Genomic DNA, 12,289 nt, shown 5'->3' on the forward strand with positions numbered 1-12,289 from the left:
GCTGCCTATGCATCGCTCTCTGCATGCGTGGCTGTATCATTAACTCTTGTTCCGAATCCAAGGAGGAGCTAGATAATTTATCTCTTTCTGAGCTGTCTGCCACACTCTCCTCCTCCCTGTCACTCATGTCTTCTTGGTCAGAGGAGCCTTCATCATCAGATTCCACCGGGAGCAAAACAGGCCTGTGGCATGTGGATGTCTCCCCCACATCCAAAGGCCTTGGGGCAGGAGCTGGGCCAGAGCTAACCACAAGATAAAAGAAGAATTTCTCTCTGTTCAAAACTGGCCTGCTATCCTAACCCAGCCTTGTAGTTTAGTCCTGCTAACTCAAAATTCCATATCTTGTTGCTTTCCAGATTTCTAGATATTATTGGTTATATTTGTTGTGGCCCGCTCGCGTCCTGCATAGCTGATTACGGATTCTGAGGATCGAGAGATAGGTGTGGGTTTGTATCCTAGACCCAAGTATGATAGCGAGGAGGTCGGCAAGGATGTGGGGTCAGAGGCTTGAAAGCGTCCATGAGTGACTCAAGAGAAGAGGAAGAGTCTCTTCTCAATGCAAGAGTACACAGAAGTGTCAGCAGACAGGAATCGCTGACCAGGGAGAGATCTATGTATGAATAGCTCTCTAGAATGATTAGCCATGCCTTTCGGGTATTTAAGGGTTTGTCTTGTGACGAGCGAATGTGGAAGTCAACTTTCTATGTGAGTGATGGATGATCAGAGTTGGATGTGGGACTATTTAGTTTAATTATGATGAATTGCTAACCGTGAAAAAGGGAATTCTTATCTCCGGGCTTCTTGCCAACTCAAAGTGAGTCAGTGAAAATAAGAGCTGTGAGATCAAAGGAGTAATAGCTATGAACTTGATATCTGTTCTCAGACTATAAATTAGCTAGTACAGAAAAGACACATCTCTCATCTTTTATAAATATTAGAATCTATTCTTAAATCTTGTAAAATCCATGTGTGTGGACCTATTTCTTGGTGGGCTCATCATTAGGACAGAACAACATTCAGAGGTGGCTTACTTCCAGTTCGGACCAGTTCACCCAAACCGGTAGCAAACCGCTGGTGAAGTCACAATGACATCACAGAACTGGTTCGGTCGGTGCTGGTCCATGAATGCCACCATATCTATTTTGAAATTTTTGGGGGGAGGGGGAGGATTTTTTCAGTTTTTTTCTTTTGCACATGCACAGAAGCCAAGTTTCTGACACTGCACATGTGTGGCCATCTTATTTTCCGCTTTTGGGAAAGGGAGATTTTTTTAAAAAAATTGACACTGTACATGTCTGCGTGCGCTAAGCACACACGCCCATGAGGCGCGCCCTTGCAGCACGGGAGGAAGCAAACTGGCAGCGAGATGAATTAGAACCCACTCCTGGTTACATTGATCTCAAAGAACCAAGAAGAAATTTAATAAAGAAATTAAAATGGTTTGGGCAAACGGATCACTCAGCAGGGAAATGTACCTGGATATTGCCAGCAATGTTCTCCTCCATTTTCCAGCAAAAAGGGAGGTTAAAAAAAGAGCCAAAATTTTAAAACAGCTACATTTAAAAAAAAAAATATGTTAGCCTTCCCCCATTTTTCTGAAAACCTACATTATTCTGCCCCAGTTTCTTTCCTATACCAGTAGTTATATAAGCCAGGATAAATGTCTTGGCCTTTAACCAAAGTGAATAAAAAATGAAATAGCCCAGCTGCTCTCAGATCTTTCTCTCAGTTCAAATAAACCATCTTATGACACCCAATATCATGTTTGAACATATACAATGTTTGGTGCCTCTTTGGGAGGGCTCCTGCAGTGAAGAAAATACAATAAAGATACCAAGTCAATACATAGTGTATGTTGAAAACAAATTCAGTTTTTGTCCAACTGTAATTTGTTGCATTCCTGCCATGGCCAGCTACAGTGCAAAATAAGACAAGTTCTAAGGACAGTGACATGTTATATTAATAAATTATTTCCAACATCTCTCAAAGCAGATATCTAGATATCATATTTATACTGAAGCATTGTGCACCCTCTAGATCCTTGTGTTCAGGAAATCATTAACTTGTCTTCTGGTCTCCTTAGGATAACATCAACATTGATGAAGCTGCTCGGTTTTTGGTGGAAAACATCCTTACCAACCTGAAAGCCTTCCCGAATGAAGAGAATGACATTGATAAATTAAAACTGGACCTGGATCCCCTAAAAGCAGAAAGTAAATCCCAATGCTGCTAGACATATGTCTTTCATCAGTGTATCATGAGAACAGGATGTTTGTCTTTCTCATGTTGGACAGCTGCTGTGGTGCTTAATCACAACTATCTTGTGGGGTATTAAGTTCTTCACGTTACACGGTGTTTACATTTTTAAAAAATCAAATAAGACTTAAGAGTTACACGTATGCTATTTTCTTATTGCTAAGCTATTTAGTATAGTCACAGGCTGGTATCCCTCTAAAAACAGGTAGGATCTAGATGAAAGACTTGGCTTCAATTCCTCGCTAACATGATGTAATTGCAGAACTAGAATAGAAAAGGTAGTTTGGTTGGAATTGCTCATTTTATTAAGGACTATACATTTCCTTTTTTTAAAAAAAAAAAATATAGGTCATATTTCTTTACTTCCTTGTTCTAATGTTGCTTGTCATCTGTTTAACACTAAGACTCTGAAACAAAATGACTTCCAAGCCATAAAGTGCTTGGGAGCCATAATTCTGAGGCAGGACTGAGCAGGGATTCCTCATTTATAATGTGCCTTAAAGTATATAAGAATCTAATGCTTGGAATATAAGGGTAGTTGGCTAGTGTGAAAGAACTAAGAATATATTTGTGCAATCCGTCAAATAAATGCGTAAAAATTCATATCTGATTGTTTGGGAAGAGGCATTCTCTGGTACATTTTCACATGTTAATTAAAATTATGTACAATGAAATTTGAAAAATAAGTTATATCTTACTGTACAAGGACAGTTCTTTTCAAAAAGATTTCATGATATCTGGGCTGAAAATGAATATAACGTTTAAAATTTATTTTTATGAAACTGTTTGTTAACAGAAAACTAACTTTTAAATTAGAGATGATTTAACCTACAAATAGTCTTTTTTAAAAGCAGGCTATTTTTTATAGATGTAATATTTTGCCAAATAACTATTTAGCACAGGGAATTAAAAATTGATAATGAGGCATACTTTCATGCACAGGAATAATTTGCAAATGTACAATACAATATACACTTATGTCTTAAGAAATATTTATTGTTATTCATTATGTTTGTGAATGTTTGGACAAAAGGCTACAAAGAAATACTTTCACCAATTGTAGTTAATATTTACAACTGTGGGTTCTATTCTGCTCTCTGTATATTACACTGGTCAAATGTAACCTCTCACCTGCTGCAATCTAAAGTACTTTGGATTACAGTAACACTCTTCAGATTTAGACTGGTACATGTATGTATTTTTGTGTATCTGATGCTATATTTAATATTAATGCAAGCTATATAATAAAAATACTTAAGATTTTTATAAGATAGTGTCAGATACATTTATATTTATAAATTTATATGAAGTCAACTATGTTTTTAATCTTGGTTTGTCAAAATATTCTTTGTTCCTATAATTTTTTACTTAAATGCTGAATGTTCTTGAATATATTAAGTTCAAATTCTAAAATGAGCAAATCAGTTTATACAAAAAGTAAGTACTCTAAAGAAAAATAAATAGAGACAGTAAAATTACAAAAAGGTCCAAAAGCCTTTAGTGTAATTGATTTGGAAAATACATGTCCATTTCAATCTTCATTCTTGAAACCCAAATATAGTAACTTTATACAGTATATAGTAACTTTACTTTAAGTATAACCCTCAGGACGGAAAACACCTGCACTTGTATAATTCAAATAATGCTGAATATGAGATTTATAATGTTTGCTAATGGTTAAGATAATAAAGTTTTGTGTCCTTCACTTAGATCTTCTTCACTGAAAAAATATTACACCTTTTCGTAATATGGAAATTGGCTGCTTTGCTAGAATAATATCACATCATTTTTAAAACCAGACTTTTATTTTATTTCAATTTCATATTTATTTTCTTTAAACACTAGCAAAATGTTTGTCTTATATTATGTATCTTAATTATTGACCTACAGAGTGCGTTCCAGAAGTAATGCAATTCTTTTTAAAGTAATTTATTGAACAGATTTGAACAAACACTTAAATTTCTTCAAAGTACTGTCCTTGGGCCTCTACACATTTTTTCCAGCAACTCTGCCATGACCGGTACGCTCCCTGGAAGGTGTCTTCGGGGACCTCTAGCAAGGTTCTTCGTCACGGCTGATTGGAGCTCTTCTATGAATGAAAAACGCGCCTGGCCACAATGCACTATGAGTATGCAAGTTCCTGGCCAAACACCAGGTGCCCCACCCCCCTCTATAGTCCTGATGTCGCCCCAGCAGACTTCTTTTTGTTCCCAGCCCTGAAAGGAACCCGTTTTTCGTCCATAGAAGAGATCCAGGCAACTGTGACGAAGACCTTGCAAGAGGACCCCGAAGACGTCTTCCAGGACGTGTACCAGTCATGGCAGAGTCACTGGAAAAAATGTGTAGATTAGATTAGATTAGATTTATTGGATTTATATGCCGCCCCTCTCCGCAAACTCGGGACGGCTCACAACAATAGTAAAAACAGTACATAGTAACAAATCCAAACCCACCAATCTAATTACAATTTAAGTTAGGAAATTCATAAAACAGTCCCAATATATATAAAAAACAGGCATACAGTCAATCAATCAAACGGCAAAACAACATGGGCAAGGGGGAGATGTTTAAGTTCCCCCATGCCTAACGGCAGAGGTGGGTTTTAAGGAGTTTACAAAAGGCAGGGAGGGTGGGGGCAATCCTAATCTCAAGGACAGTACTTTGAAGAATTTAAAGTGTCTGTGCAAATCTGTTCAATAAATTACTTTAAAAAAATAATTGCATTACTTTTGGAACGCACCCTGTAGCATATTTTGAGAACTGTAGAATTATGGACTTCAAGGTCTGTGATTGAAGAAATAAATATGTTAAGAACTTTAGAAGGAGAGAGAATGCCTGTTCCCAATCATTCAGATGACTGGGATTATTTCCCCATTTTATATTATCTAGTCCTGAACATTTTAATACGTTTATACAAAACAAATGCAGTTGGCAGCATATCACATTAGGAAAGAATGAACACATATCCTTTATATGTTTATATTATGAAATATAATATATTCATTTGAAATGCACCAAATGGGGGAGCAAAGTAACTATTTTTTCGGTAATAACAAGATTACTAAATCATATTCAGTCATTTGATTATTTAATTATTCAAAATACCTTTCTGTGAGAACTTTTGAGACACATGAAAAGCATCTGGAAGCTCCAGTTAGTGCAAAATGCAGCAGCCCACATGCTTTTGTGCAGACCTTGGTAGGCACATGTCGCTTCTCCCGTGGTAGCTGCAATGGTTGCCGATTTGCTTCCGGGTGCAATTCAAGGTGCTAGTTGTCACCTTTAAAGCCCCTCATGGCTTGAGACCAAGTTATGTGAGAGACCATCTGTCACCTGCCACACCCACCTGACCCACTAGAGAAGGCAAGGAAGATAGATTGCGGGTCCCTAAGAAAGTACATCTGGCGGGATTCAGAAGAAGGACCTTCTTAACGGTGGCTACATCCCTCTGGAACATCATCCTTTCAGAAAATAGACTGCTCCCCACTCCGACACTTTCACAAGCTCTGAAGACATTCTGCCAGCACACCTGGGGAATCCAAAGAGAGATGGAGTCCGTTAAATGGTTGGTATGAGTGTGTGTTGTTGAAGGAGTGGGAGGGCTGTTATTTTATTATTTATATTTTATTTTTGTTTCCTATAAGCCATCTTGAGTCACCATGAGCAAGTAGGCGGCAATATAAATTTCCCAAAATAAATACGTTCTCATGAGAAAACCGTGCTGTTTTCAGACAAGCATGATAAAGATTGTCCTAATGGCCTATGCTGATAGACAACTCTCTTAATGTGAAAAATAATTGCACAGTTTTGCATATGCTTAAAAGCCGGAGATCTCAACAATCCTACATTCTGTGCAACTTCTTATAACTAACAGAATAAGGTAAATAAAGCTTTCCAGGGGATAGCTGTCTTAGTCTGTGCCAACAAAATAACTTGTGATATTTTTAGAGAACAGTATAAAAAATTATTTTTATAGCTTTTATTTAAAAAAACTATATAGCTTTTTACAAAATAATGTAAAAATTACTTCAAATCTTTTGTGCATCTGATAGAAATTTGTCCGTAGTCCATAGAAATTTGAGTCACAACAAATGTGGCTCAATATGCTGAAAGACTCATTATTTATAGTAGTTATCGACAGCTACATTACTTTTTAGGGCCATTGTAAATCATTTAGTCTGTTTCAAGCTGTAATTCCTATTTCCTGTCTTAGGCGAGGAACTGAACAGGAAATAAAAAATACAGATCCTAAAAGTTAAAGATACACTTATGGGCTAGAGACAAATAATTTGTAAAACACTAAAATTGTTCCTCTGCAAATTTGACTATTCTGTGGTATGTGACTTTAAACCAGTTCTTCCATCTGTTCCCTTATGAATAATTTTATTGTCAGATTGTGAGAACAAGAGTACACATGATAGGCATCTGGTTTGGAGAAACTGATGAGTGAAACATTTTTGTATTCAAGAACTTAGCTATAGAATCATGGTAGATGCCCCTATGTTCTTTATTAATATCTCAGTATTTATAAGGGGGATATATGAATAGTTAAAAAGGGTACCAATATTTTCTTAAATAGGAAATATCCTACCTCCTTAACATAAAACACTTGGAAAAAGTGAAGAAAGTAATCCAGCAACAGAAAATCTAGTTCAAGTTTAGATAATCTTATGACACTGGTTTGAGAGCAATTAAACTTGGAGGAATTAATTCCTAAGCAACATTCTTAAAATAACCCTGCAAGCTACTGTTAAGATGTAAGTAATGTATAGCAATAGAGTAATAGGAAACTCGAGTGGGGAGGCTAAGTTTAAATTTATCCTCAAAAGAATTCACTGCATGTCTTCATTTCAGTCACTTTATATTAACAAAATATGATTACTGGGGATTGTGAGAATGAAATAAATGGAAATTCCCATGCAAGACCTCTTGAATTTTTGGGTAAGGGGTAGGATAGAAAGTTAACAAATCATACAATCGTTTTTTCAAATTTATCACTTGGTACTTAATGTGGCAGTTTTTCAGAATTTCTACTCTGTGATGTTGTAAAATCCCCAATATTATAGATATGAACATAGGTCAAGGCTTTGTGCATCATCTGTATTAATTCTCCATATAGAAATAGCTGTTTTTCCTTTCTGATTATAGGTCTTCATGTAAATACAAAACAAATTTACCAATTTTTCCTTTGTTCATCTGGCTCCATTTATGTTTTAACCACGCACATCTACATTAGTCTACTCAGAAGAAAGGCCCACGGAGTTAAGTTTGAGTTACAAATGTTTATATATATTGTACCAAAGTTACACTTGGAGATGCTCAAAAATTTATGGTTTAAAAGTGACTACTTAATTCCATTTCTTAATTCATGTTATTGACCAAATAAAAACATCATACCGTGGTTATATACATGGAATTTTTTTTAAAGTCACACATTTCATTTTGCAAAGCAAAACTCTTAAAAACGACACATGGTATCTTACAAATGAAAAGTACCGTTATTGGATTAAACCTAATTCAACCAGGTGGCTGCAAAAAAACAAACAAACCCAGCAACCCCAGACTTACTGCACTTTATTTATAAACACACATCTGCATTTTCATTCCTCGCTGAAGACGTAAACGCTGGCAAACTGAACAAAAATTAGGCGAAATGTGTCACAATCCCCATTGAAGTAATGTGATACCATTCCATGTTTGTCACTATTCGGTTCAAAGCTCTGCTTTACTTTGGAATCAGCGGCAGTGCAGAGCAACGCACTCAGCTTCAGGTCCCGTCGGGTTCCACTTCTGTTAAACTTTGTGGACGTGTCCATCTACAGTGATTTTCTTGTCGGCACTGGCATTGACACCAAAATCGCATTGCCAGTGTCGTCTTCTGTGATGTTTTTCAGACAAAATTGCAGTTTCGAGTTTGCTGGAGTCTCAGTCTCTCCCTCTGTGTGTGTGCGTGTGTGTGTTTGCGTGTCAGAGCGAACGAGTGAGAGCAAGAGTTGGGATGAGAGGGGTTGTTAGATGGACAAAGATACCCAAAGTAAAATTGGATTACCAATTGTTAGTTTGTGTTAATTTGAAGGAGGGGGGGTTAGATGGACAAAGATACCCAAAGTTAAATGGGACTATTTTGATTGTTCGTTTGTGTTAATTTAGAGGGGGCGGTTGGTAGATGGACAAAGATACCCAAAGTTAAATTGGATTACTTTAATTAATTAATTTTATTCATTTATTTTGTCAGAACATATACAAAATAGCAGGTATTGGTATAAAACAAAGTAAATACAGATAAATGAGGGCAGTAGGACAGGGACGGTAGGCACGCTGATGCACGTTTAAATTGTTCCTTTGTGTTAATTTAGAGAGGGGGGGGATTGTTAGATACCCAAAGTTAAATTGGATTATATTTTAAGTGTTCGTGTGTGAGAAAGAGAGAGAGGGAAGGAGGGAGGGAGGAGAATTGAGATACCCAAAGCTAAATTGGATTATTTTAAGTGTTAGTGTGTGTGAGAGAGAGAGAGGGGGGGAGAGAAGGGGTAATTGTTAGGTATCCAAAGTTAAATTGGATTATATTTTAAGTGTTCGCGCGCTCGTGTGTGTGTGTGTGAGTGTGTGTGTCAGAGAGAGAAAGAGAGAATGTAGTGTAGGTCTACCTACCGGAAGGTGTCTCGGGTCTCTTTTCTTTCTTCCGGTGTAGAGCACAAGGCCGCGGGTGTCTCTTAGCAACTAAGGAGACGCTGAGGCAGCGCCGGGAGAGGAGAGTCTAGCCATGTCGAAGTTCGGCAAAAAGAAGGAGGGAGTGAGATCCAACAACGTTCTCCAGTCAAATCTGCCCTCGAAAGAGTAAGAAGACCGGCCCTTTTCGCTCCTGGAGGAGCTTCCTCCCCTTCTTCAGCCCTCGCTTTCCGCACCTTCCTTGGGGAAATCCCCAGTGTTGTTCCTCCCTTTGGAAATAAAGCGGATTGTCAGTTACCCTCAATCGGGCGGAATAATGAGAGTCCTTCGCGTTTGGGCGGCATACGAATCTCATAAATGAATGAATGAATTTATGTATGCATGTATGTATTGATTGATTGATTGATTGATTGATTGATTGATTGATTGATTGATTGATTGATTGATTATTGAAAGGATGAATGAATACGACAAGGATATCTGACTGATCTTGGCCTAAGTTCAAATTGTTTTAAGTTATCAGAGTGTCCGGACTCTACATCGATTGGGAAAGTTAGTATAAACAAACCATGTTAGGTTGCTTTGGGCTTCTTAGAGAATGGATAGGGTAAATGACACATTGCGGCTTCTTTAAAGATCTTTACTTTGGGGATTATTTATTTGTTTGTTTGTTTATTTATTAGTTATATTTCTAAGCTGCCCAACTCCTGTTGGACTCTGGGTAGCGTATATTTATTATTGTAATAAATAATATAAAAACAGTCTAAAACCCATAAAAAAACCATTCATCTCATTTAATGGCCGAAACAAGGATTGTGTGCAGCATGGACATTGGAGTAGATTCTGCTACTGTTACCCCTTTGTATTATTAACTTATGAAGCCGGAATGGGGGAAAATATATCATTATTAAATGTTGATATCACCTTTTTTGTACATAACCATACCATACCTAATACATCAGTATATTTTGTATATAACCATACCATAGCTAATAAATCTGTTTCCTATCTTTCCCACAACAACCCTGTAAGATAGGTAGGACTGAGAGCACATTTTAGACACTGTATCAAATTGGCTGCTTGTGATGAGAGAAGACCTTGTCCACTCCACAGCCATTTCTGCCCATTTTCCTCAGCATCTATCATGGAGATAGAAATGGGAAAACAGGCGGTGTTTATAGAGACAGCCTAAAATGCAGGTGTTTCATTACCCAAGCTAGGTAACATCATCAATACTAGTGATGATATTTACCTAGTCTAGGTAATGAAACGTCTGCAAGAAAACAAGCCAGCTTAGAGAGCACCAAAAATCCCTCATTTTGAGCTTGAGTTACAAATATTCTCTTTATTGGTACGCAGTAAAGTATTGATCTGAGAAAAGATAAAGATTAGTTCAGTACCTGACTTCAGCAGACTAAGGTAGGTTGTTTTCATTCCAAATAAAACTGGCTCTTGATCTAAAATCTTCAGAGTTCATTTGTTGTCAATTGAAAAATTAATTCATGATATTGAATAGGCTGTCTCCTGAGATGAGGGCTCTTCAGTACCCCTCTTGGACTTCTAGAAGGCTATGAAACCCTGCCTTTCTTGCCAGCATTGGCCTGGGATGATGGATGTGCCCAATATAGGTGTGGATTCTGTTGAGAGTTTGCTATATGATGGCTCAGCTAGTGAACAATGATTTTAATTCTGGTTTTTGTTTTGCTTGGAAGGATGTTACTATATATTTCTGTGTATGGCTGAATGTTAGCCACCCATTTTTTGTACGTAAGAAGGTGCCCATGTGGGCTGTAAATTATTTTTCACACTGGTTCGCACATGCATGCATGCACGATGCTTTTCTGCATGCGCAGAAGCATCCTGGATGGATGGGTGGAGCCTCTCACCACCGGCACTACTGGTTCTAAGAACTGGTCCGAACCAGGAGCAATCCACCGCTAATCAGAATGAAAGTAGTTTGCTTAGGAGGTGGTGCACAACTCTTTTAAAATGGGTATGGAGATTTAATTTGCATCAGGCAGTTGGAACAGTGCTGACATTTTTTCCCTAATCTACAGTAAGTGAAAGATAGCAAAGTTGAATATAAAACTCCAGGGGGTTAGCTTGCTAAATGTACTTAGGAAGCTGTTCAGCAGAATTCTGATTTTAAAAGTACAGGAGATGATACTTCTTCCCTGCTGACATTCTCCTCTGTGTTGCCTTCTATAGCGGCTATCACTTTCAAATCATCCTTTTCCTTTCAATCTTTTATCTACTTAGTTTTTCTCTGGATACTGCCATGACCTTTAAAGTGTCCAAAAGCTTTTAAAAGGATAAACATACTTGAAAAACTGGGGAAAGGAGTGGGCTCATTTTTTCACTTAAAACACAAAAAATGAATGTATTTTCACGACAATGTTACCTAAAATACAAGGGAAAAAAACAGATTTCTGAGCAGCTCCATGCCGTGCTGCCTCAGCATCAAAGCCTGCTCTAAGAGAGAGGAACAGGCCTCACCCAGAAATGACTTGCCTGTTGAAGGTGTTTTTTAAACTGAATTTGGAGTTAATTTAGACAGAGTATGTATCAATCATGTTTGTGATCTTTCTTTCATTGTCTAAAAAAGCCAGAAAGCAGAAAAAGCAGAATATTAGACATACTTTGCTTTGTATCTTAGGTTCCAGAATGGCTGGAGATTAGCTAGTTTTAAAATAAAAACTGAATAAAAGTTAAAAACAAACAAACACCCCAACACCTCTGTTGGGGCAATTGCAGAAAGAATTGAATTAACTGATTGAAATCCACCAGTCAGAATTCTTTTGTTGATAGGGTCTTCAGCATATCTCCCCTGCCTGATCAAGTGAAACAGGGCAATGTGAGAGAGCTAAGATGGTTCCATAGATAACTTACCCCTCTGCCATATAGTGTATATGGCTTTTCAAAGTCATAATTGAAAACTTGAATTGGACTTGAAAGCAAACTGTTAGCCAATGCAACTTCTGCAGCAGAGGTATTAGAGGCCTCATTCTATGGGCACCCAAAATTTTCTCCATGGCTGCATTCTGTACCTGCTGAAGCATCCGCATACTTTTCAAGGGTAGTCCCACATAGAGGACTTTGCTATAGTCCAAAGTGGAGATGACCAGGGCATGAAAGACTGAACAGAGAGCTTCTCTAATCTTAACTGGTGCACAATATGATGTTGAGCGAAGGTCCTTCTAGCAACAGCTGCTACCTGTGTTTTGAGCAGGAGGACCTCCAGATTATTTGTCTGGGGTAGTGTAACCCCATGCAAGACCAAAGATGATAAGCTTCCAGATACAGTGGAACCCCGACATAAGAGCTGCTCTACTTAAGAGCAACTCGAGATAAGAGCTGGGAGGGG

At 37.7% G+C, this 12,289-nt stretch overlaps 2 protein-coding genes and 1 long non-coding RNA gene across 6 annotated transcripts in view; 2 read left to right on the forward strand and 1 right to left on the reverse strand.

Annotated features, from left to right (window-relative positions):
- Window positions 1-3,525, forward strand: part of RAB32 (RAB32, member RAS oncogene family) — a 23,719-nt gene extending 20,194 nt beyond the window's left edge. Inside the window, exon 3 of the mRNA XM_070733678.1 lies at window positions 2,084-3,525. Coding sequence (XP_070589779.1) covers window positions 2,084-2,233 — 150 coding nt within the window. The 3' untranslated portion in view covers window positions 2,234-3,525. The remainder of the gene's footprint in view (window positions 1-2,083) is intronic.
- LOC139157184 (uncharacterized) overlaps window positions 1-9,240 on the reverse strand; it is a 9,912-nt gene extending 672 nt beyond the window's left edge. The window contains exons 1-2 of the long non-coding RNA XR_011557440.1: window positions 8,908-9,240; window positions 5,603-5,785 (exon numbers count right to left, since the gene is read on the reverse strand). This is a non-coding gene — a long non-coding RNA (uncharacterized lncRNA). The remainder of the gene's footprint in view (window positions 1-5,602; window positions 5,786-8,907) is intronic.
- ADGB (androglobin) overlaps window positions 8,952-12,289 on the forward strand; it is a 98,439-nt gene continuing 95,101 nt past the window's right edge. Inside the window, exon 1 of one of the 4 annotated variants that reach the window (XM_070733677.1) lies at window positions 8,952-9,093. In XM_070733677.1, the coding sequence (XP_070589778.1) occupies window positions 9,020-9,093 (74 nt within the window). In that variant the 5' untranslated portion in view covers window positions 8,952-9,019. The remainder of the gene's footprint in view (window positions 9,094-12,289) is intronic. The other 3 variants (XM_070733674.1, XM_070733676.1, XM_070733675.1) reach the window with 3 other exon arrangements.

This window comes from Erythrolamprus reginae, chromosome 1 (assembly GCF_031021105.1).
Source record: "Erythrolamprus reginae isolate rEryReg1 chromosome 1, rEryReg1.hap1, whole genome shotgun sequence".
NCBI classification, from domain to species: domain Eukaryota; kingdom Metazoa; phylum Chordata; class Lepidosauria; order Squamata; family Dipsadidae; genus Erythrolamprus; species Erythrolamprus reginae.